The sequence below is a fragment of the Salvia hispanica genome, chromosome 4, assembly GCF_029641045.1.
Source record: "Salvia hispanica isolate PSC_SH4W2 chromosome 4, Shi_PSC_v1, whole genome shotgun sequence".
Classification (NCBI taxonomy): domain Eukaryota; kingdom Viridiplantae; phylum Streptophyta; class Magnoliopsida; order Lamiales; family Lamiaceae; genus Salvia; species Salvia hispanica.
In genome coordinates this window covers 7712970-7739231 of record NC_142695.1, presented here as the reverse complement: position 1 = coordinate 7739231, position 26262 = coordinate 7712970, and the positions used below count along the sequence as shown (strand labels likewise).

At 36.4% G+C, this 26262-nt stretch overlaps 3 protein-coding genes and 1 non-coding gene across 4 annotated transcripts; 2 read left to right on the top strand and 2 right to left on the bottom strand.

Moving 5' to 3' along the window:
• Nucleotides 1-90: 90 nt before the first annotated feature.
• LOC125195723 (uncharacterized) lies at nt 91-5916 on the bottom strand. The gene is made up of 4 exons (XM_048093904.2): nt 4705-5916; nt 1125-2620; nt 490-550; nt 91-323 (listed from the first exon to the last, which is right to left on the bottom strand). The coding sequence occupies exons 1-4, from the start codon at nt 5375-5377 to the stop codon at nt 319-321; spliced, it is 2235 nt and encodes a 744-aa protein (XP_047949861.2). The 5' UTR covers nt 5378-5916; the 3' UTR covers nt 91-318.
• A 2098-nt stretch (nt 5917-8014) lies between these two features.
• Nucleotides 8015-8087, top strand: TRNAK-UUU (transfer RNA lysine (anticodon UUU)). The gene has a single exon. It is a non-coding gene; the product is annotated as a tRNA-Lys (tRNA).
• Nucleotides 8088-13806: 5719 nt separating this feature from the next.
• Nucleotides 13807-16716, top strand: AP4.3A (protein kinase family protein). Its single transcript, XM_048091791.2, has one exon. It carries the CDS (start codon nt 14094-14096, stop codon nt 16566-16568), a length of 2475 nt encoding a protein of 824 aa, XP_047947748.2. The 5' UTR covers nt 13807-14093; the 3' UTR covers nt 16569-16716.
• Nucleotides 16717-16803: 87 nt separating this feature from the next.
• LOC125193867 (protein PHR1-LIKE 3-like) lies at nt 16804-20573 on the bottom strand. The gene is made up of 6 exons (XM_048091792.2): nt 20270-20573; nt 18945-19021; nt 18785-18839; nt 17751-17829; nt 17580-17649; nt 16804-17444 (listed from the first exon to the last, which is right to left on the bottom strand). The coding sequence occupies exons 1-6, from the start codon at nt 20463-20465 to the stop codon at nt 17010-17012; spliced, it is 912 nt and encodes a 303-aa protein (XP_047947749.1). The 5' UTR covers nt 20466-20573; the 3' UTR covers nt 16804-17009.
• Nucleotides 20574-26262: the final 5689 nt, after the last annotated feature.

Below are 26262 nucleotides of genomic sequence, written 5' to 3'. Positions count from 1 at the left end.
TTATGTCTATACAATAAATAATTTCCCAAACAATTACCTAATCCAAAACCACGAAAGACCTCATGATCTAAAGTTAGTAACCCAAATTGGTGAAGGAGAGGGGGAAAATAAATACTTTATTAACATAAGCTCACTACAAAGTGAATACGTCTATACAATACATCAAATAAAAGAAAATGTCGCATGCTAAACAACTGTTCTTCCATCTCCTACCATTTCTACCCTAAATACAAACCTTGATGTTTGCATCTGGAACTTCTGTATAGTTTTAGAATCTACACTTTTATCATATCAACAAACCAGCTCCATGCACCCGTGTCATCCTGCCAAAGCTGAGGATTAAACTTTGCTAACATCTTTATAACACGTTCTCGCAAATATTTTATATGAATACTTGTATATAAGCAATAAACAACAGACCAAACTTAGACTAGACTCATAGATGAATCATGGAATTCAGTACTACTTGTTTCACATTTCAAAACATACCTTCGGAGCTCCTCCGGAATCCTGAAGATACACTCCTGCTTCTTCTCCTCTTCGATAAACCCTACCAGATGATGAATTTAGCGCTATCAACACATCTATCTAAATTAGCAAAAATCATGTCACCAAGAAGATGTCTAGTAATGGGGCCACTGACTTTTTTCTCATTTACTAAATCCATCTATGAGAATATAAACAAGGAACGAATAAAACTACTGAATTCGCTGTATAATTCACAGACAGGTACATCTTGAAAGATGCTCATCAACTCTGAAGAGAACAACAGATAATCTGAGTGGCAAAAATGATACCAATTTTCTATAGCAGCAGTTCGTTGTTATGTCTTTACAACGTGCTAGTGCTAGTGCGAGTGCTATTGCTTTAACAGAAATCCAGAAAAAGCATGCTTTTGAAATTTTGACAATACTATGCTGATAAGAATCTAAAATAGCATAACCAACATATTTGATAAGTTCAAGTTCCGGATGAAAGCAATGAGATATTTAATGGAGGTTCCGCTTAAAATTGACGGTAAATTCTGGAGGAGAGACCAAGTCGTTCACTATCTTAGATATGCATATGCAACAATATACACTTCTTAAACACAGAACATGAACAGAAAGAAAGTAACACAGTACCTTAGAGTCTGGAAGGGGCAGAGACGCTTGTCTTGCTGCCTTTTGTGGTTCAGTTAAGTGGCGAATCTCCTGAATCTGCTGTGCTATATCCTCCAAAATTTTCAACTGTAAAGTTTTAGTTTCTCGGTTCTCAAAAGAGAAGTTAAGTTTCTCTTTTCCTTCTTGGACACGCTTTAAGCGTTCTTGAAGTTGAACGATCTCACTGTCGATTTTTAGCATTTCAGTATCCAAGGATGACATGGAACTACGTCGCAGGCTCAGAGAACTTCTTCGGGAAATTGGTGGAAGACAGCTAGGTAACTCTAGACTTCTTTTCTTCACAGAAGACTCATTTTTCCTCTCTGGTGCAGCTCCAGATTGAACACAGTCCTTCTCACGTACTTTTGAAGAACTACTGGCTGTAAGCTGCTCGCCTTTATCTTCAGTTGCCTCGCTGCGTAGGTTGATGCCGTCACCAATAACATCGTGAGGAATTTTACCTAGTGTTGGATCAGTTGAACTGCAGTATCCAAGAGGTGCATCTTTTTCCTGCTGCTTCAGAGCTGGGTTGTAATTCGGATCGCTTTTCTCGGTTTCACAACAAATTTTAATAACCTTGTGAGCAAGTTTATGTCCTTGGTTCAACTTTTGCATTACCTTGAGTCCTTTTGTATGGCAGGGAATGGCTGTTGGCGGCAATTGTATGTTTTTGCCAGGAGATTTTACCTCTTCCTGAAGATCCATTGTCCCAAAACTAAGAATTGATGCATCAGAGTTTTCATTTGAGTCATTAAGGCTTTCAAAGCAAGATTGTTCATCGTATGGTTGGAATGGCGATTCTATACCAGAGGTAGGTTTACATTTGAACTGACTTGCAAGAACATCGTGCACACCTTTATTTTTCATTTTTACCTTCTCGTCAAAAGATGCAGCAAGCTGGTCCTGAAATAAAACTGGATCATCGTTGGGATCATTTCGAGGACTAAACATTTGTGTAGCATCATCTCCATCTGAACAATCACCAGTTGATTGTTCATTCCCTCGAAAAGCCATTTCTCTATATGTTTCAACTTCCTTTTCTAGAAAGAGTTTCTCCTTTTCCCTTCTCATAAGAATTTCTTGGATAATGTCCATTTCCTCATCATCGTAAGCGGACTTTTCTTCTATTATCCTCTGATATTGCCGAGCTTCCATTTCAATTAATGCCTTTTCCTCCTGCAAACGCAAAATCATAGCCATAGCCTCGTCGGCAGCACTAGCAGAAGCTCTTCTCTCCTTTTCAAGCTCAATGTAAAGGGAAGCCCGAGCAACACGTTCTCTTTCAAGTGCTTGTTCTAAGACCCTGATTTTGTGTTTCTCATATCCACCACAACTTTGAACCTCTAGCTGATCATATTGCCGCTCTTCGCCAGATAGCTCATTTTCCTTCATGTTCTTATCTTCATCAGAAGACAGATATATTTCGTCTCTGCTGAGAGTCCTCATCCTCCCTTTCATCTTCTTGGGAGCTTTATTATCTAAATTCAAACCCATAAATTTAGGATTACGCATGAGGATGATTAAATACCAGATAAACAAATTTTGCATTATATTGGCATTTTGTAACTAAATGTCACAGAAGATTTAATGTTAACCAATATGTCCATCTCATGCTGTAGATGCTTCTTAAAACCTGAACTATCAGACAGAAGAATAGGAAACAGAAACAATAATACAATGCAGAGTAGGGGAATGCCGATTTTCACAGCGCAAGAAAGTTTTCTACTAACTTTTAGAAAATGAAGTTCTATACCTGCCTAAAAAAAATAACCAACACGCTCTTGTCATACAATAAACACACTTATGTTCTTATTTTTCACTCTCACCCTCTCACATCAACACAACTCACCCACCCACTCGACAAGCCGGTCACGCTTAAAAGAAGAAAACAATGGTCTTGACAATGAGCTCTTCTAAAAAGGTGTTCAAGAATTGTAAGTTTACACGATTATGGTAACTGGAACTGATATGCATATGTATATTTATTTGTTGAAGATATGGCACAAATAATTTCACTCGGGTAGAAAAAGCTGCAATGACGCCATAGTTCTGTAAAATAATGATGCAAGCTATGCATACAAACCAAGGTGCTACACACGAGACCTAGAGCAGAGATGCATGTACAAAATGGGATAATGCCAAGGTTTCACAGCAGGAAAAAAGGGCACAAAGCTTACGCCACTATGTCTTCTCCAAATAAATCAGTTTGTTCAGAAAACAAAACACCACAAAAATTGTACCCTAACACATTACATGAGAAAGTCATTAATGATATTCTCAGATACCATTAGCCTAGTTTAATATCACCCGTCTTGCAGTTCATTATTCCTTCGCCCGACTACATTCTTTTCATTCCGGTTGAGTCAATCCATAAATTTTTTCCACTCACTCCTTCAATGAAGTTTTCCAAGAATTTTAGACTTGTATGTAGGTAAAAAAAACCAAAACTTTCCTAGTATTTAATGGAAGGCACAAATGAATCTTCAATGGGTATAAAACATCTACTTCAGATGAGTGGCTATAGGCTAAATAGGCAATATGTGTCTTTCTCTTTTATTAATATATTTCATTTTTTTTTCTCCTTTTTTCTACTCCAATCATCACACGCAAACTAAAGCGGGATTTTGAATCAGTCAATTGTAGTTCATGGCTCTTGGCACACCTTATGTATTAGTATTACTCGTAACTTATTGTCTAAGAAACTCACAACAGAAGGAAAACCTCAAAAGCAACAAGGAAAGAAGATCAGTACTGATTTGTACCATCAAAATTCATTATCACCCTTTAGTTTGCATTGCTGCAGAATGCTTCAACAAGTTCCTCAAAGAGGTACATGAAAAATACAAATCATGGTGAAAAATGTGAATATATTTCAAGAGATACACACTGATTGAAGAAAAAAATAATAAAAGAGGGGCCTTGATGAATTGCTTAATATAATCATTAATTACAAACTAGCAATAAATACAACTTTAGTTGTTGAGTTATTGATTTATAGTTTTACTAGATATACAGATGCTAGCACATAATCTGACCGAAATGATTTAATTTTCTGTTCAACTAAGCCAATGACCGAGGCGAATGGAATCCAAAAAATGGCAAATTGCTCGCTTTACTTACACTCCTATTTCATCTAAAAAACAGTGGTTTTTTCAAGGAATGGATAAAGTTTCAAGTGATTCAGAGAATTTACTGAATATGGTTAAAGGTTTGTAAGAAACATGCAATTAAATTCATACAAGTACATGTAAAACATTGAGTGACAGATCAAGAATAGGAAAATGAAATACAGGCCCCCATTAAATGATTTTAGCAATGAGTAGCGATAAGTCACAAAGAATAAATGCGTGCATTAGTTATTATACAAGTAGACAGCCAACTAAATCCAAGTGGGTAAAGTGGTTGGAGATATAGGTATAAGTCATAGTTAGTACAGGTAAAGCAACCAAGAGAAATCAGGTTCTCAAACAAATCTCAACATTAGATGGCCTTGAAAATTGAAATAACTAAATAACCCAATACAGAAAGAGACTTAAACATAATTAAAGATGGTTTAACTCACATTCAAATTTGTGATTTCCAGCATTATCAGTCAGAAGCGAGCCAAGTCCCGAGCACCAGCTGCCCCTCTTATTTTTGTTCAAATTAAGACGAGGCTGTGAATCTAAGACCTCCTCGTTAGAAGCAGAATCATAACTCAAAATAGATGAACTCCTCCCATGACCACCAGCCCCTTTCCTGCCGCGTAATCGAATCTTTGGCCTATAACTCAAAACCCCTTTCCCCTTCACATCAATCTTCCCAGTCCTTGAACTAATTTCCCTCCGTGCCACATCTGCAGACCTTCTAGAATCTGATATAGAAGAGCTACAAGATGCATTTCCTTCTAGCTCAATAATCCCAAAACCACCGTTATCACCAGAAACACTAGCATCATACTTTCTGGGAGACACGGAATTACTAAATGGGAATTTCTGCCTAACAGAGAGATGAACATCTGACAATTTCTGAATAGGAAAATCAATTAACAACCTGTTAATGCACAAACTTCTAGTATGAGCATTGATAAACATTCCATCACAAGGGCATGGCAAATTCAACCCAAAAAAGCCCAGGAATTTCGAGGCAATGTAAGCAGCAGAGGATGCGCAAAGCAACAAGTATGCAATTGTAAGATCAAGAAAAGCAGCCACCAAACCACTCAAGCTCCACATTTGCACAGCGTGGCACGCCATTTCTCATTGGAATTCCAGCTGATCCCAACCAAGATTCAAACTTTACAACAAACTAACAAAAGGGTATCAATTTTCTCAAAGAAATAACAAAACCAGGCATGTTGAATCACGAACTCTGACCAAAAGCGACTATGTATAGATAACCCCCATGAGATAGAGACCGAAACATCACGAAACATGCAGGGATTCTATACACTTTGATGAAATAAGATAATTTGGCCACAAATCCGTATCAATTTTCAGCAAAGCAAGAACACCAATAGCTAATATGCAGAAGGAAGGCCGAAATCGAGTAAAGTACTGAATCTTTACGGGAATAAATTAATCGGAATCTTGGCAATAAATAAAAAAAGGGTAAACTTTCTCATAAGAGAGGGTATAGGGGTTCATGATTGGAAATGTATTAGGAGTAAAATAAAAGGCGAGAAAATGGAATCATAATAAATGCGTGCTGCATTTGTTTGCTAGGGATGGAATTGAACTGCCAGCCAAAGGTTTTTTCTTCGCCTTATTTTCTCACATCAATAACTCTTCCCAAAACGACAACGTAGAATCAGACTTCTAACAGTACAAAAATTAGGATAGATACCGACGTCGGTACCTAGCATTCAGTGTCACCGCCTACGTGGAAATTGATACATATGTTCGATAAATATGACTATGGAATTTTTGACATGACAAGAAAAAACTCATACACACGAAATTAATGGATAGTGTTATGCCATATCGTGTTCATATATAGTGAATTGTGGGTCAATGAATAATAAAATAAAAGAAAAAGAGAAAAATTTATATATAATACTCCAGAAAATATTTTTATAGGACAGATATGCAAAAGAAAATTCAACATATTTTATAAGAATTGTGCATATTCGACTGGATCGGTCCAATCGATTGTACGGTGAATCAATAGCTTCTTTGCCTCACTTACTGAGCTTATTCTAAAACATCATCATTGTCAAGTCTTGTTAGATACCACCCATCATCATAAAAGTAGTTCTCTTTGTACATTTTGATCTGTCCATAATCTAATTTTATTTTTAAAAAATTTTACCAACAAAACTCCATTTCCTTTTTTTTCTATCTATCTCACACTTTACCACTTTTCTTTTTTTCAAAACTTGTGATATTCCCAAATTCCTTATTTTTAAGGGACAAGGGAGTATTAAATATACTTCATTCATCCACCATAAAAAATAATCTCATTTTTTCAATTTGGAATTTACACAAAAAATAATTTTATTCAAAAATGGAAAAAAATTTCAAATCATTACCTGTTATTATTATTTATTTGTAACTTGTACCTCCCATTTATACACATTTTCTCATTCTTTCATACTTGATCAACTTTTTTCTTCATTCTTCTCTCATTTTACCAATTTATTATTAAAATCATGCCGTCCATTTATAAGATTATTCTTTATCAGAAAGTTTATTATAAGAAAATATTTATAAAATTTAGGGAACGATAAAAAAATGACAATATAACATACAGATTTTGAATCTTAATAAATGAAATGAGACATCACATTTGCATTTTATAAAGAAGTTTAATAGTATCAAATATAAATAAAAAAAAAAATTAGTAGATACAAATGAATACAAGGACAAACACAAACCATTTAAAAATAACAAAAATAAATTATTACTATAATTAATCGTAGTCAACTGAATCTTGAGATGATTTATAGTAAAAACGACTAAAATTCGCAAGTCAACATTGATGGCTGAATTTACATAATCACATTATCCCAAAGAGGCATGTCCACTATTTCTTTATGGATAAAATGATAAAATTAGTAATTTTGATTGAAGTATATAGTAATTTCTTGTAATGTTATGTCAAATGTTGATAACATTGTGTTACAAGTATTATGTAACGAAAGTTTAAGTTGCATACATGATGAAGTGAGTCCTTATCTCCGAAAACCATCATTGTTGGATAAAATGGTGGTTGAATATTCGGATGTGTGAGAAATATTACAAAATTTGCATTGGCCCATGATATTGAATAATGGGTCCAAGTCGGAGGTCCATTTATATTTGTAATAGTCCAATCCCACAAATCTAGCCCAGCAGCCTTAGGTTCTCGAGATATATCATCATAGTTTAGCTATAATTTGTTAGTGGTTGTGAGTGAGAGCATTTCATCGTCGTGTCTTCAAATATAAAAATCCATATTCCATTCGTAAGCATGTATTAGTTCTTTCTTTCTTGCTAATGTGTGAATCTAACAAATAGGATTTCAATTTAGAATACTCAATCGGAAATCTCCACAACATCTGAGATGTCGGAGTGTTCTTTAATTAACATTTCCCTTCAAAATAATTTGGAGAAATTAGACAAGACGTAAGTGTACATTTATAGACTAATCTAACATGCAGTTTGACTCTCTCTTGCATCTAGAAATGCACCAATAAAGAAAATTCAAAAAATAGCTTATAGTAATACTCCATTTTGTAATTGCCACTAAATATACGAACTTCATCACAACCTCTAATAAGATAAGTCAGATAAGTTCTCGAAAGTTTGCTTTCATTCCATGTTTTTTCAAATTATCCAAATTTCAAACAATTCTAACAAACATTTCAATTGTAATTGTAATTGTAAACAAATCTAAACAGAATCTAATGCACAGCCGTCTTAGCTCAGCTGGTAGAGCGCATGGCTTTTAACCATGTGGTCGTGGGTTCGATTCCCACAGACGGCGCTTTTCTGCCTCTTTATTTATATCTCTTTCGTAGCAGTGATTACTAATATTAAATTTTCAAGATTCCCCTAATTATAGCACTATATCGTAACACTGTTACCAATCCTTTTCGTTTTAATTTTTTCTGGCAAGTTGATAAGCTAATTTAGGAATTTTGCTACCACTTTTGAATTTGGTAGAGGGTCTCCATAATTAGTCATAGCTAGGTGGAAGTTGCAGTTTATACTTTTTATTTTGTTTGATCGCACTCCTCTGAAGCTGTATGCTCGATGAAATTAAGTTTAAGTTAAAGCATTAACAACGTTGTGTTTGTCTAAAGTACTATACAATATTACCATTATTTTGATGCTAAAGAATAAAACTAAGTCCAATAACTTATTTCCAAGTAGTCGACCAAATCATTCGAAACAATACTATAACCATTGCGGAAAGAAAGATTTCACACGACTCTTATCAATTAAATAATCTGCAAACTAAGTTAATTCATGATCCGCTATAATTGCAATATATATGATGATGCCAATCACTAATTCTTTCCTCATTAAATCAAACGCCTCGACCTAATCAGCCCACATCTCTCAATTGATATTTTGCCACAGCAATAGATATCTTATCACACTAATTCCAAATATTATAACAAAACTTTATCTGTTAAAAAAGAACTTTAAAATAATTAATTAGTTTTCACATAAGCATATTCCTTATAGGGACGTATTCATATCCTTAAACTAAATATTTGAAAAATACAAAACACTTGTCCATTGGATCTTGTGATCTAACGGTTAGATTAATGCCACGTGTCATCTAATAATGTAGATTTTTAATAATGTAGTTCGGATACTAATGTAGTATTTTAGTCTAATAATATAGATGTTTATTCTAATAATGTAGATTTTCAGTCTAATAATGTACATCGGCTAATAATGTAGATTTTTAGTCTAATAATGTACATCGGCTAATAATGTAGATTTTCAGTCTAATAATATAATTTATCACAATCATCTAATCTAAGGATCCAAGAATTATAATTTATGCATATTTTATACTACTAAAAAGCTATAAGGACACAAACACACCCCCTATTCCTATATGCTAAATGTCATATTGTAATTTTTAATAACTTATTTATCTACGGTTTATGAGTGATTTCACGCCTAAACTACCGCCACTAATGCCTGTCCCATCTCACACCAAATATCACTTTTCATATCGCCACTATTTTTCAACATTTCAATCAAATTTCTATTCTACTAGTCCCTTTCTCCTTCAATTTTTAGGAATATATACAAAAATTGAGGGAATTGCGTATTCTCCTTTCCATCGTCACGCGTGTCATTTTCATTGCCAACTACCTTGCATTCTATAAAGTAATTGATATACAAAGAGTATCATATACATGACACACTCAAATCCACCCTCATATTCTTTTCATCCCTCCTAATTTCCTACTTATTCTTATTTGAATCCAAGAAAAATGTGTCTAGATTTAATTCTTACCAAAATTGACAGGGACGTGGCAAATTAAAGATGATTAATCTATAACATTGCTATGAAATTCTTTGGTTGGTGTCAACCATGAAACCAACTATTGATTTAATGTAGTTGTTGGCCATCTAAACCCATTTAAATAATAGTATTTAAGATATTAACCCATTTAAATAATACTAGTAGTATTTAAGATATGCAAGAGGCATGCTGTGTCACCTTACATGAACACTACTAACAATAAATATTAGACAGACAATCACTTGTTTCATTTGTTTTTTCCAAATTTTCAAGACCAAAATTTCGGTATGATGTGATCCTTACGATAAATTTGTGAAGTATATATTGGTCTATATATATGAGCATCCTGTGACTGAGAGAAGTATATCAAATTGAACGGTTGTGTGAAAATTAATTCTGATTTTAGTCAGAGCTAATTGACTCTTTGTTAGATGAATATTGATTTTTTGTACTCCAATCTACCCGTAGGAGTATTATACTGTAGTAGTATAACATATGTTTCCCAATTGTCTAATCAATATACAAAAGCGCCTTTTAATTGGTGAAGTTCAAACGACGTCGTGTAATTAGATTTGAAGCTTTTAAATTTAGAATTTAGATTCCAATACAAATTTGCAGAGCTACTCTCTTTTTGTTGCGTCTCCATTTTTATTTGACTACTACTCTTATATATGTTGTAGGTTGTCTTTTGTGTGCGTTATTTTCATTTATTTACTTTTGGATAGACAAATGAGTAAATTCCATACTTTTGAAATTTACGTTTCTTCAACGAATCAATATATATAAAGGATTATTTGAACTTTGAAATTTATTTATCAGTCCACACGTAAAATAGCTCTTATCGTTTTCACTTTCACACTTATTGATTCAGCGTGTCCTTTCATACATAAAAGTTACGATAATATCTCTATAAATTATAATTTTCTGGAACAAGTAGGGAAGTGAATTTCTTTGATGAGAGTCTTGTTCACCATTAAATTTGTGAACAGTATGGGAAACAAAAAATATCTTCTTTCCTAAGAAAATGTCAATTACAAAATTCCATCATTCTAGAAAGAACACAAAGTTGTGAATGATTCAAGGAAGAAATTTAAAATCAAGGTATATATACTATAATTCCACTAAATTAAACATCAAAACTTATCCACTCAATAAAAATTTGAACATGTATTACTTTGATTGACATGTACATACTTTTCTTCTATTTATTTGAGAGCAAGACTTTTCATATAATTTGTTACGCCCAAGTAAAATTAACTTGTTTACTCGGATTCAAATTTTTCTTTCATTTTTAATTTCGAATCGGAATCTCACACTCAAAAAGAGTCACTCATATTAGGTGATCTACCCCAACTTATTAATTCCAAGTAAAATATCTTACCAATTATGTTGAAATAATGACTGATGAGGTTCGAGCTTTTAAGTCCCATGATTAGGTATTACAACAACCCAATTTAAAATTGGTCTTGACATTAATATTTCCTAATATATGTGCACATTGGCGGCGATCCTTACACACATGAGTCACATGACACATCTAGTATATAGTAGTACTAAATTCCTAATTTATTTTATTGTAAATTAGTTTAAGATTCGTACCTCACATAAGATTTTTTTAAAATACTCTTAAATAAAAGTTCCTCTTGGGTACAAAAAAAAAACATCACGACTACGATAGACCTAATCAAAATTTGTATCTCCTTCCCGACCTAGCCTCGTGTATATCTCTTGATGTAGAGATCGTGGCTTAACATCCACATTGATTGCAATAACCTAGCTATAATCCTATTTCACTAATCCAATTAAAGAAATTCTTTAAAACTGTCGTTTTCTTTGTACATACACTATATTTGATCAAATTCTTATATATTATCCAACTTTTAAAACCAGTTAGAAAAAATATGAAATTGATATGAATTTATTCTCAATTATCTCATGTTGATTTTTTGGTGAAATTTCATCTGGAAATTGAAAAAATCATACGTGGACGTCACCGCTTATGAGTTAAACAATATTGTTTTATATTGCATATTCATAAAATATCAACACTATATGGGGAGTGATCAATTGCTAACTAATTAGCAATCCCAAACTAAGACTAAATCTTAGCCATTAGATTAGAAGATCTAGTGATTGAAATAATGTCACATGGGTTATATTTTTAATTAAGAAAATTAATAAATAAAATTAGAGGGTATTAATGTCAATTTTCTCTTATTAAAATCATCTTAAAACTTTAAATTTACGTAAATCTCTCGATTTAAATTATTTTTTCGCAAAAAATATATCAAATTAAAAATAATTTTATAAGGATTCCAACGAGATATCAATTCCGACGACGTTCGGATGATGAAATTTGATATTTTTTATTTTAGTTTTCGTAAATGTTGATAATCAGATTTTTATCAACAAATAAATAAAAAAATCTCAATAAAACCACGTAAAAATCTCAATAAATATGTGTTGATATTTTCTTGTACTAGTGTTGATATTCTTATGTCATATTGTTGATATTTGTAATACACTATGTTGATATAAAAAACATTCACGAAAATTATCATATGATAACATAATGACGATATTACCCTTTTGTTGATATTTTGTCTACTATTTATTGAGATTCGTAAGATTTAATCTCATCCACATTTTAAAATCTAAGGGTAGAGATTTGGTCTTGATTTTGGATAGGGTGCTATAAGCACTAGAATATGACCCTAACACCATATAATTGAAAAATATAAACATTATATTTAATATATAGCAATAAAATCTTTATATAAAAGTAGCAGTGCAATAAAATGAGCATTATATTAAATATATAGCCGTTACTTAATAGGTTGGATTCTTATAAGATTTTATTGGATTGAGTATCACTTTAAACTAAATAACCATCCAATTTCCACGACGTAAAAGCTATAATTAGTGGAGTTCTTCTATTTTAATATTCGTAGGAGTTATAGATGTACGATTAATCCTCAGGTCAAAAGAATAAGAATTGCATTCAAACTTCTGAACGGCGTAAACCGTAGAAGTCGAAAGGCTATCTGGGCAGACAGCATGAGACAATAACTATTCAATGTAGCCTGTTTTAATAAATAAATTGACCAAAAAGAATTAGAGTGGGGCATGTAAATTGTACTAACTAGTTTTAAAAATAAATGAATAAAAAACATTGAAAATTCCACACGTGCCATTTAATTCATATTCTTTTCCTAGTTTTCATAATAATTTAGACCTCAAACTTTTCAACATAATTTATTTTATTACGACAGCCTGTAATTTGGCATCCAACTCACTATGTTTTCCGCCACAAATATATTCTTTTATATCGACAATTAAAATAGTCTCGTTGTCTTGTCTGTTAAGCTTCAATTATTTTGATTTTTCATAATGACTGCATAATTGATTCATTATTTTCACTAATGAAAATTATATTTTATAAAATTTTGAGACCTACTGTGCTTAATTGGTGTTATCAAGTTTGTGGATGATATTATTAAAAGGAAAAGAGAAAACTGATAGCCAATCAATTTATAACAAATTGAATTGTATCTAGATTTCGTTGTTTTCAATTGGATCTGTGTTTCTAAATCATACTACGTGTTTCATACTTACTTTTATAGTTTTATGTGTGATGGTCAATTATAAATTAAAATATAATGCATTTAGTATATATTGAGGCATATGACTTTCATTCATCGGCTAATATTCTAACATCATCCATGCTTCACACTTTTGACGCATTGGTAATATTCATCCACTAATTGAAACGTTATTCACATCTCTTCTGTTCCATTACTCACTTTGTCCAACTCCCAATCAATTTTCTATTTTGGATTGTCCCATCATATAAGATTATTTCTCTTATTTTTTTCTTTCTCATACATTTATTCTTTCTACTTAACTAAATAAATATCATTTTCTTAAATACCATGCCCTTGATTTACAATAAATAGAGAAAACTTTACTAGGAAATCATAACATATCACAAGTACCCCAATCTAAAATTTATTCTTGATTGACAAGAAACAAATAATTCCACGTAGACTGCCTAATAGGATTAACTAGTCGCCATTGACATGGATATCACATGGTCAACAGTCGCCTTCCTTGCGCGTTTCTTACAAGCTGTACTTGTTTGACACTTGTTCCCAAAAAAGTTGTTTGTACATTTTATGATCATCACCACCCTCACCAAATCCACCTCTGCAAACTTGCTAAATATCACAACCAAACAAAACCTTTTGGCTTTTGCAGTGTGTGAACGTAATACAACCAAGAACCTTCTTTCCTTGTCTTTATTCCGCTTTAATTTTTCCGCATTCAATGACAAAAGCCGGTAGGTTTTAGTTGTGACTTGGCCGCTTCCATTAATTTCAACCCTCTCAACCTAATCCTGTTAGAAATTCTATATACATATCAAATCAGTTCACGCTCAATCTGCTTTCCCATTTTCACCGATGTTCATTAAAAAAAAGTTTTGATCAATCCTTCCGCACCATGCATCTAAAGAGCCTCTGTTTCGTTTTACCCACAGAGTTTGACGAGCCCGAGAAAGCAGCCGCGAGCGGGCCTCCCACTCGCGGCTGCGGCGGCCTCGCCCTGGCCCACCTCCGCCGCTCGCTGCAGCGGTTCCTCCACTCTAAGTGGATGCCCCCCTGCCACTGCCACCACGACGCGGAGGCGAAGAGGCCCAACCCCTTCGCCGCCGCGTCGCTGTTTGTGGACGCGGAGGGCGTCCAGATTCAGGAGAAGGTCGGGGGCGAGAACCCCCGGATATTCAGCTACTCGGAGCTGTACGTCGGCAGCAACGGGTTCGACGCGGCCGAGGTCCTCGGCAGCGGAGGCTTCGGCCGCGTGTACCGCGCCACGCTGCCCAGCGACGGCAGCGTGGTGGCGGTCAAGTGCCTGACCGAGCGAGGGGAGCGGTTCGAGAAGACCTTCATGGCGGAGCTGGTGGCCGTGGCGCACCTCCGCCACCGCAACCTGGTGCGCCTCCGCGGCTGGTGCATCCACGACGAGCAGCTGCTCCTCGTCTACGACTACATGCCCAACCGCAGCCTCGACCGAGTACTCTTCAAAAAACCCGAAAAAAACGGAGACTCCGCTCCCCTCAGCTGGGAAACAAGGAAGAAGATCGTCAACGGATTAGCAGCTGCTCTGTATTACCTTCACGAGAAGCTGGAGACGCAGATCATCCACAGAGACGTCAAGGCCAGCAATGTTATGCTCGATTCCAACTTCAACGCCCGCCTAGGCGACTTCGGCCTCGCCCGTTGGCTCGAGCACGACCTCGCCTACAAGCCCAAGACGCCGCCAATTGTCAAGAATCGCCAATTTCGTCTAGTTGAATCCACAAGAATTGGCGGCACAATAGGCTACCTCCCTCCAGAGAGCTTCCAGAAGAGAAGCACAGCCACAGCAAAGGCGGATGTGTTCAGCTTCGGTATCGTCGTGCTTGAGCTCGTCTCGGGGAGGCGAGCCGTTGATCTAACGTACCCCGATGATCAGATCATCCTCCTCGACTGGATCAGACGCCTCTCCGATGAGGAGAAGCTCGTGCAAGCCGGGGACAGCCGCCTCAGCGATAGATCATCGAAACTCTCTGAAATGGAGCTCTTGCTACGCCTCGGCCTTATGTGCACTCTCCACGACCCGCAGTCGAGGCCGAGTATGAAATGGGTGGTGGAAGTCCTCTCCGGCAACATATACGGCAAGCTCCCCGAGCTTCCGTCGTTTCAGACGCATCCGCTCTACATCAGCCTAACCTCTTCGAGCAACACGAGTAACACGAGCATGAGCAACACGGGGTCTCGGACGAGCAGCGCCACCACAACGGCATTCTACTCGTCAGACTTCGTGACAGCGAATGCAGAGACCATATACATGACTGCAGAGTCCGACAGGAGCTCGATCAAGACCTGTGGTGGCGGAAATGGTAAATGTTTCCCTCTGGTGGAGACTCCGAGAGTCTTCACCTACGAGGAGATCGTCTCCGCCACTAACAACTTCTCAGACTCGAGGAGAGTGGCGGAGGTCGACTTCGGGACCGCGTACCGCGGATTCCTGGAGGGGCAGCGCCACGTCATAGTGAAGAGGCTGGGGATGAAGACGTGCCCTGCATTGCGGATGAGGTTCGCTAACGAGTTCAAGAACATGGGAAGGCTCCGCCACCGCAACCTCATCCAGCTCCGCGGCTGGTGCACTGAGCAAGGCGAGATGCTCGTCGTCTACGACTACTCTGCCAGCCGCCTCCTCAGCAACGTCCTCTTCCACCACGACGATCGAAACCACTGGCAGTCGAAACTGCGATGGAGACAGAGATACAATGTGATTAAATCGCTTGCTTCCGCTGTTTGCTACCTCCATGAGGAGTGGGATGAGCAGGTGATCCACAGGAACATCACTTCCTCTGCTATAATCCTAGACCAAGACATGAACCCGAGGCTCGGGTCGTTCGCTCTGGCCGAGTTCTTGACTAGAAACGAGCACAGTCATCATGTAGTCATAGATAAGAAAAAGTCGGTTAGAGGTATTTTCGGTTACTTGTCACCGGAATATGTGGATTCGGGTGAGGCAACGACGATGGCTGATGTGTACAGCTTCGGGGTGGTGCTGCTGGAGGTCGTGACGGGACGTATGGCGGTCGATTTCAGTCAGCGTGATGTGTTGTTAGTGAAACGAGTGCATGAGTTTGAGAGACAGAAAAGGCCATACAAGGACTTGGTGGATTGGAGGCTGGATGGGGAGTATGAGGATAGGGAATTGGTGAGGTTGGTGAAATTAGGGCTGGCGTGCACACGGTCGGATCCGGAGAGGCGGCCGAGCATGAGGCAGATAGTGAGTATACTTGATGGTCATGATCAGTGGCTGGTGCAGACATGCCCGAGGAAGGAAGGGAAGGAAGAATGGAGACAGAGAAACGCCCCGTCAGTGTGTCTGATTAGAAGAATTCAAGCTCTTGGAGTGCAATGATCAGATATATATGTTTCTTCTTTCATTTGTGTAATTACATATGCTTTTGAGATTATGTTTTTTTGTTTTTCAGAGTGTGCCAGGTTTTGTATATTAAAAGAAAAAACACACATTTAGTTAGTGAGAAATGTTTCCAATGTTACTATTATCTTTATGGTTTTGTTGTTTTTTTCACTTCCACAAAATGGACCTAATTCAGCATTAAACAATAATGAAGATGAACATAGATTATGCATTGACATACCCAAAGAATTCTGCACTTTCACTATAATATACGAGACATTGTCCCAATGATTACACAGAAGGATCAATTTCACATGAAAACAGCTTCCTATCATCACTTTCGAGGAAATGTATAAACAACTGATGTACTCCAAAAGCATAGGAAGAATAAGGCAAACCAGCCAACCCAACCTTTCTCCATTCTTAGATTTGAATGCTTCATCCAAAATTTGACATCATCCACTCCACCGGCCTCATGCCGCTGTCGAGAGGCATCGACTCCCCGACGCTGAACAGAGGGCGCGGTCTTTTCTTGAGCGCGGCAGCCGCCTGCGACTCAAGAGTCGAGGGAGAAATCGGGCTTCCATTTGATGACATCACGCCGCTGTCCATGGAGCAGTCACCGAGTCGGGCGGGCAGGAGGGGGATGCTGTGCCTATCCATCTCCGAGCCGTTATGGGAGACGGGAGGTACGGACAGCACACCATTACAGTCGTCTGCAACCTTAATCGCTAGATCGGAGAGCTCCTTCCGAGCAGTCTCCAGCCCAGCCGAGGCCACTGCCTGGTCATCAAGTGCTTTACAAGCTTTGTCGAGTATCGACTGTAGGTACTTGCTCTGTGCTTCTATCCGGATCTGCAGGCGCCGTTGAACCTGGTTCGGATATCACAAGAAATACTTTAGTAGGCTTTTACTTTGAGTGATACAATAGATTGAGTAAATAAAAGATAAGTAGTCATATAAGTTCAAATTATTCAACCAGTAAGCAGATATATCAAGAAACCGAACCTCTAGCTGCTCGTGCAATCTTTGTTGAACTTCCATTTGCACACGCAGAGCCTCAGTTACCCGGTAACCACTGTTAAAAATGTGAAGAACATAACTACATATCCTACATATCTATATAAACAGGAAAAATATTTAGTGAAATGCAATGCTTTGAAGGCAATGATATAGTACTCGTTTATATCTTGGGCCATCATTTTCGATGAAGTTGATGTAGACGAACCAGTATCCTGACTCTCTGCGATACAAGATACTGCGACAGGTATAATAACAAAAAGTGATTAGTTCATGAGCCATCTCTTACTCTTATCCAAATTCAGAAATGTCGTAAAATGATTTTTTGTTTCACTAAGAATGCTATATCAAGACAGTCACCAAGAAGCATAAACCATTTGGGCTTTGTATCCATTCTTGTAGGAGGAGATTAGTGTAGTATGAATGAATAAAATGAAGATGGAAAAAAGAGTATTATAAACACGATGATCCAACTCTAGGTATGTTCAACTTTCAAGACTTCAACAAACTAAAAAGGAACAGGGATTGGTTTCATCATGGTTTTACCGTACCCTATACATATCTATGTGTTTGGAACTCATTTACAACCCATACCTTTTAACAAATAAAAAAACTTAAAAAAATCTAGCACAACCTAAGTTACTTTTTCTAGTATATACACTACGTCAATAGAAAAATCAATAATTTCTTATAGAAAATCATAATAACATTAGCTAAATTAGTAATTTTAATTCTTACTTAAGTTAAAAAATAAATTTTTTTATTGATAAATGTAGTCCGTAAGGTAAAAGAATATCTAAATTCATTTCTATTTGGAAAGAGTAGCTAACACAATGGAGAAGGAAGGAATGGTTAAACCATCCTTTTTGTGAATGGGAAATCTAAATTGTAATCAATCATCATATTAGGAATAAACATAGTGACTGTTCCATTCTTATGACATTTCTTCACGCTAATGGTGTTATTGCAGGTTATGATTCATCTCCTACTTTATTGTTCAATAATTCCTACATTTGTAACCCTTGATAACTATTCAGACGGGTAGCACTCTAGTGTCGATGTGATTTTCAGTCATCTCTTCACTAGCATTCTAAGATATGAGTATTTACTTAAAAACATGCTAATAGATGCCAATGCAATAGCTAAAGTATATGGTAAGTTGAAAAGTACTAGGAATAAGCACGAATGATTACCATCTTTTGAGACTTCAGTTAACTCCTTGCTCGCTTGTTTCCCCATCCGGTATTTCTGCATCATCAGATTACTCAATACTACTGCATGTTTGTGCACAAAGTATGCCACATATTGAGGAAAAGCATTCTGATTCAGGCCGGAGGTATGTTATTAGCATACCTGAAGATGAGACTTCAAATGGTACAAAGTCAAGCCTTTTACTCCCATCGTTCTCATAATTGATTTTGGTGTTGCTTCTGCAATACAATGCAATCTACCGGTGATTTGCCAAAGTCAGAATGAGCTACTAATGTAATGCTATGGATAGAGATGGCCACGAGCTATGTTCATTAAATTTTCAAAAATGTGTTTCAGTGCAATCAATATAACTATAGACAGCCTTACAATCCATTAAAATTTTCTCAAGAATTCCACGATGGAGTGAATGAAACCCACCTAAATATCTAAAGCATCACCTGCCATTAAAACTACAAACTTGCCTTCAAAATACAAAGATCGATTATTGCAATCTCACATATGGTTGCAATATTTCAAAATTACCAAAAGCCAGAGTAAATCTTTTTTTCGTTATGGGCCAAGGACAGCCCTGGGAAGCTCTTGTACGACAAGCTAAATTACAAGGAAGACCGGCTAATACAGATGCTTATGAATCAAAAAGACTGATACCTCGACTCTAATTAGTCAAAACCATAGCTCTTATATATTCCACCAGCTCTCCAACTTTGTGTCAAACAGAACAAAGTTGGACTCTAAAAACACAATGAAATAACACCAAACAAATCCAAGAGAATCCCCCTGACCAACCCATAGCTTATCACAAAGAGTCAAATGCAAGAAAAGGAATTAAGCTCCATCAAGATTTCTGGGGTTGTAACACATACCCCCACCCTCATCCCTCTCAATTAGACACCAATGAAGAGATAAAAGTATCTAAATTGACATTAAATATATCATTAAAGTTAACACAGTACAGCATATATGGTGATCTTGATCCTTTTCTCCTTCTGCTTATTATTTTATTCGATTTTTTTAAAGAAATTTAGCTTTGCAAGAGACAGGGGACATAAAACAGAAACAACTGAACAAATATGTGTCCCTCCTCACCAGAAAAGTGGTGCTTTATGCAAAAACATGATCAGAAAAAAAAAGAGAAAAGGAAAAAAGTCATTTGCAGAAGACAGGCCCAACTGGATATCCTCTGAAGGTAAAAAAAAATACAAAATTTGAAAAATTTACATTTATAGGAATATGTGATCATACTTTTTTGCTTTTCATCAAAACTTGAATCCAAAAAGCATTTGTTTTGCTGCATTTCAAACCCCAGTTCCTTCTAAATTGACTCAACTTCTTCATCTCCAACAAATTACACCATACACGAATACTTTCACAATAAAAATCAAATCTTTAACACGCCCTCCAACAAAATTTCGTTGAAGACGATGAACAAAGTCCAAATTTTTCAAAAAAACGAAATAGGGACTCACTGTCAGCGCCGCCGAGCTGCGCGACGGCATCAACGAATCTCTCGTGGAGGTCGGCAGTCCACCTGAGGCGCGGGCGGGGATCGGTGGAGAGGACGAGACATGCATCGCCGGGCAAGTTGGTGCCGTCCAAAGGGCCCGGATAGTCACCGGCTCCAGCCTCGATGGCTAAACTGTGTATCGGCAAAGCCGAATACATTCTCTCTCTGTGTGATTAATGAAAAAATGTCAGCAAGATTGAAGGGGAAATAAAATCCAGTTTTGTGTGGTTTTAGAGGAGGGATGGTTTGTTTTTGAAGTTGGAAAAGGTGGGGTGGGGTGAGGGAGGTAAACAAGACAGCGATGTCTTGTTATGTACTGTCTTTGTCTGTTATTTTGGCCTGTATTTGTCATTATATATATCTAAGGCACGGCGGTACTATATGTAGGTGTGGGGGAGTGTGTGTAGTGTGTGAGAGAGAAAGGGGAGGGTAACATGCAGCATGGGCTGGCACTGCCATTTTCGATGTTTTCTATGGACTGCTTTTTTAATGGAGGGCTGTATTTGCACCAATATGGTACAACTCTCTCTATACAATTTCTCTTTATTTTGCTATTCTAAAGTTTTGGAAATGTGCAACAATGGGATAGGACTCATAGAATGGGACTGTGGAAATATGAGGCTACCCATCTTTTTTTTTAATGCCATAAAAATAGTAATACTCCATTACTAATTAATTTTGATATAGCTTTATAAATTATTTGAAAAAATAATAAATTTTTATTTTATTTTAATTATTCTATTTTGATAAAATTATTTCTAATATAACAACATTGAAATCATAAGTAGACATAATAATGGCTGAGTTTAACGATGTCGTCGATCATACAAAAATTATTTGGATGAAAATTTTCAATAATATATTACTCCACATGTGGAATAATTACGTTCAAAACCAACTTTATGATTTTCAACTACTCCACTTTTTAAAATTGTGAGATAGAGTAAAATTTACCAAAATATTCATCATCTTTTTAAGCAATTTTACCTTTTCTGAATTGAAGAAAAAGTCTTTTAAATTTGGATGGAGACTTCAAAAAAAGTTCAATATTGTTAGTCTGCCTTAATACATTATCATTTTTACGTCTGTAGTTATATATATAAGGAATAATGTTTCGGAGCTAATTATTCTATATAATAATTTCATTTTTGAATAACTATTATTGTTGTAGCCTTTTTTTACCTCTATGGCTCTATGAAACAACAAATGCTCTAAGTCAGAAAATTTTAAAGTCGTGAGTTAGCATATTTTAATACACACGCATTAATTAGTGTCAAATTATTTAGGAAACTCCTACGTATGAAATTTTTTAGTGATTATGCATGTGTAATTCACGTTTGTGAACTTTGCGACCTACTCCCTCCGTCCACGATTAAGAGTCTCATTTCTAAATGGTGCGGGTTTTAAGAAATGTTAAGAAAAATGGGTGGAAGAAAATTAGTGGAATAAAAGTCCCACTTGTATATATTAGTTTTAAATGATATGTGAGTGGAATGAGTTAGTGGAATGTGGGGTCTCTTTACCATTTATGATAATTATGAACCGGGACTCCTATTCGTGGACGGACCAAAATGAAAAAAACGAGACTCTTATTCGTGGACGGAGGGAGTAATGAAAATGACACGAGAAGACAACGAAAATAACCCTAAGACAATGATCTTCGTGGTTCGGTGTAAGCCTACATCCAAGAGCGAACAAAGGAACTTCTTTACTAAATCGATCAAACTTACAATGTGCATCACAAAAGAAAAACCAAGAACAAGAGATTACTATGCAAGTACAGCCGTGTTCTCCATCAACTATATAACTCTCTGTATGATCACTCTCTTTTCTCAACTCAAAAGCAAAATATGAGTCCAGTATATCCGCTGATCATATATGTGAGCTAACCGCCTCGGTTCCCAGCCTTGCTTTCGAGACTTAGGTTAGTTGCAAACTAGCTGTTGCAACCAATATTTGAAACTGCTCCAGCTCAGTACTCACTTCTCTTTGCTTCAACTCTTGCCAAGATCACGGTTGTCTCAGTCTGACCAAACACTTAACAAGCATTTAAGCCCCATTCTCAAATTTCAAGTTAATTAAGTAGTACTACTACAATTTTTACTGGATCTATAAAAAAATTTAAAATATATAGCAAAAATATGTGGTTGATAGTGCTTCAACCAACCCCAACAGCCCTTGAATTCGTTATTGTAGTACGCATTACATTACGTTCCATAAAAATAGAAACATTTTCCTTTTCCGTTCGTCACATAAAAATAACCTATTTCCATTTATGAAAATTTCTCCTCAACTCATTACCTATATACATCAATTTATTTACAATTTTTATCACTATAAACACTAATTAGAGCATCCGCAGCGGTGAAGGCTGCGGTGCTCGTCCGTCCGTGCCGCTGAGTACGGTGCCGTCCGTCCGCCGATGATGCTCGTCCGTCCGTGCCGCTGAGCAGCACACGTGGCGACGCCTCATTCACCAACGGCATAGCCGTTGGCTTATTTAATTTTTTTAAATGCGAAGTTAATTGAAAAAAATGTTTTTAAATAAAAAAAATATTTTCCCACTTCCCAAAAAAAATATATCCGTTTTCTTCCCACTTTTAATTTATTTTTCAATTTTTTTTCCCCAAAATTCACATTTTCATCTATAAATACCCCCACTTCAACACAAAAAAATCACATTCTCATCTATTCTATCATCATCTACATTCTCTCATCTTTTTTCCTCATACTCTCTCATCTAAATTCCCACCACACTACACAATGTCCGGCTCCGGCAATCACCCCTCCGGCAATCGTGGTTGGAACCACGATTGGTTCGACTTCGGCGAATTCCCTAGTCCGGAAACACAATTTACGGCCCCTTCTCAAACCCAAGGTTCGCAAGCTCCGGGTGGCTACCGTCCTTACCCGGTGCACGACCTAAACGCCTCCGGGTTCGGGTGGGCACCCGAACCTGGATCGGGAGGGAGCCGCAGCTCTACTCCTACTCCTACTTCTGTTCCTACTCCTACTCCTCCTATTCGTGGCACCCGCACCCCGTACACTTCGGGTGAGATGATGGCGATGTTCAAAGCCTACTTAGCAGTCTTCGAAGATCCGGAAGTTGACATGAACCAGACCGGGGAAACTTATTGGTGGCGCATCACTCGTCTTTACAATGAAACCCGACCGGAGGGAACCATCTATCGCAATGATAGTATGGTGCGCAATTGCATCTTCAGATGCAACGAGGCAATCAGTAAGTTCCAAGGGATTTACCTTCAGGAAGAGCGGTCGGCGGGGAGCGGCACGAGTGAGCTCGACATCATCACTGCCGCCTTGGCGACCTACCAACGCACGGAGTTCAAACCGTTCAAGTACCTCGATTGTTGGCAGGAGGGGCGCCAACATCCAAAGTATAGGGGCGGCATAGTAGCATCCTCCTCCAGCTCCTCTAGCAAACGGTCGAGGTCGGTAGCCCTATCCGACGGCACCTCCGATGATGTGGCTACCCAGCTTGCCGGAGCTAACTTAGGTAGCCCCGACGCTGACCCGAGCAGTTCCCGCCGGCCGCAAGGAAAGAAGAAGGCGACGACCACCCGCCGCCATGCCTCGACTCCATCCGCCCTCGCCCCCACTCCCTTTGTGCCTCCTCCACCCCCGAACAATACGTTGTGGACCCTCTTAGGTCAACTCTATTTGAACGATACGTCTAAGATGACTTCAGATCAACTTGCAACACATGAGCAAATGATCCGGGGTCTTAAGAGACAATTGGGGTTAGAGGACTAGTCTTCCACGTGTGTAATTTTTTTTTCTAGGATTTTAATTATGTATTTTTATTTTTTAGTATTTTAATTATGCAATCTTTATTTTTTAGGATTTTAATTATGTAATTTTTATTTTTTTAATGTATTTTTATAATGTAGAAATGTTTTTAATAATTGGAGTATTTAAATTGAATAATAGAATGGTGGGACCCTTGAGCTTGTCCTTAGCTAAGAGCACGGATGTGAGTGTTGCGCTCTTAGCTAAGGACAAGGAGTAAAAGTGGGTCCGGGCCCACTTCCGTGCTCTTAGCTAAGAGCAGGGATGAGGATGCTCTTATAATGTGAGTCCCACTATTTAACTAATCTTCTCCTCATCTCTCTTTACCGATTATGCATTGATTCTTATGTCGTCCCAAATGTCTCTATTTTACCAATTTGCAGCTCTTTGATCACAATGATTTATTGTCGATGCATGTATCTCCTTTCTAGATGAGTGTAACACCCATGGTTTAAATCACATAAATGACAATATTTCATTTTTTTAATATTGTTAATTTCACTATAGGAAAATGATTAAATGAGAATAGTACTCCTATATTGGTGAGAAATGAGAATTATTTACAACTATTTCATCATAAAGGTTGATGGTGCATGAATGCATCTCCTTATATGATGAATGCACCATATACGTTCAGATCTCATTAGGTGCAAAGATATACAATGAGTGCATCATCTTATTGGATCAATATAGGACAAGGGTATAAATCTCGTTAAGGGCAATAATTTCAGTCTTAGCTATCGTAAAAGTTACTCGTTAAAGGCAACAATTTTGTTGGATCAATATAGTACTACATTTTGTGTGAACATTATAATACAACAATAAATAAAATCAAAATTATAGCTAAGTTTTGCTCCTTATTGGATTTGAAGACTGTGCAAGGAAATGCGTTCATTTAATAAGAAAATATATACTATGCAACAATTAAAGCTTTCCTTATTAACCAACTATAACGGAAATGGAAATACAAAGAAACTAATGTAAGATTAATATCCACCTTTTTTGTCTTCTTGTTGTCTTTTATACCTATATAAAACTAACTTCAACATCTATTTATTTTGTAAAATTCTTTGAGTTTATTTGGAAAATTAGAATTTGGAGTTATGTTGTAATTATAATTTTAAGGAGTTTGATTCAAAGTTACTTCTAATATTCTAATTCAATTTTAAATTAGTTGTTTAATAAAATTAAATAATTGATACAAAATGAGAGTGTAATTCCAAATTTTTTGTTGGAAAGTAAAAAAAATTAACCCAAATTTGATAGTATTAATTTTTAACTGATTATATACAATTTTTTATTTTTATTTGTATAGCTATACATTATTTATATATATATATATATATATATATATATATATATATATATATATATATAGTATGATGAGTGTTGTGTGTCGTATCTGTGTCCAATATTGTGTGTGCTTGTTTGTGTTTTCTGTGTGTGTATTGAATGTGCGTTGTGTTCAGTGTGTTTGGATGTAACATAATTTATAACTATCTAGACATGTATTTTGCCTACATTAGTCAACTTGTATAATTAGAATATTTAGAATTGTAATTTAATTATAAATCCAAATTTATTTTTGATATTAAACAGTGAATTTTGAATCAAAGACTCTACTTTCAAATTCATTCAGAACTCTAATAATTCAGACCCCAATTCCATAGTATTAAATGTATCTTACTCATTTTTTAAAGATTTAGCCAATTATATTTTAAAGATGATCTTAATTAAGATAAGATAAATGGGGATGTAGGTCATAGTTGTTATGCTGTTAATAGTTTCGTTGCACCCTTATCAAATCAGATCCTATGAATGAATAATATAAAGCTAATATATATGTCTCTAGCATAAAAACGATATAATAGATGATTAATAAAATGAAGAATCTGAAACATTCGATGTATGTTGACATATGAATTTACTAATAAATGAGAGTTCCCAATATAGAAAAATAGTTTGGTCTTGTCAAGTCCTTGTCCATGAGGTCTTCCAAACCAACTTTCTAAGAGTATATGAAGCAAGTTGTATGGTCTACATTTTATAAATAAAAAATATTTTATAAAAATAACATTGCATTATTGAGAGGTTCAATCATTGAAGTCAACTGGGGACATCTCCACAATAAAGAAATGACGAAAT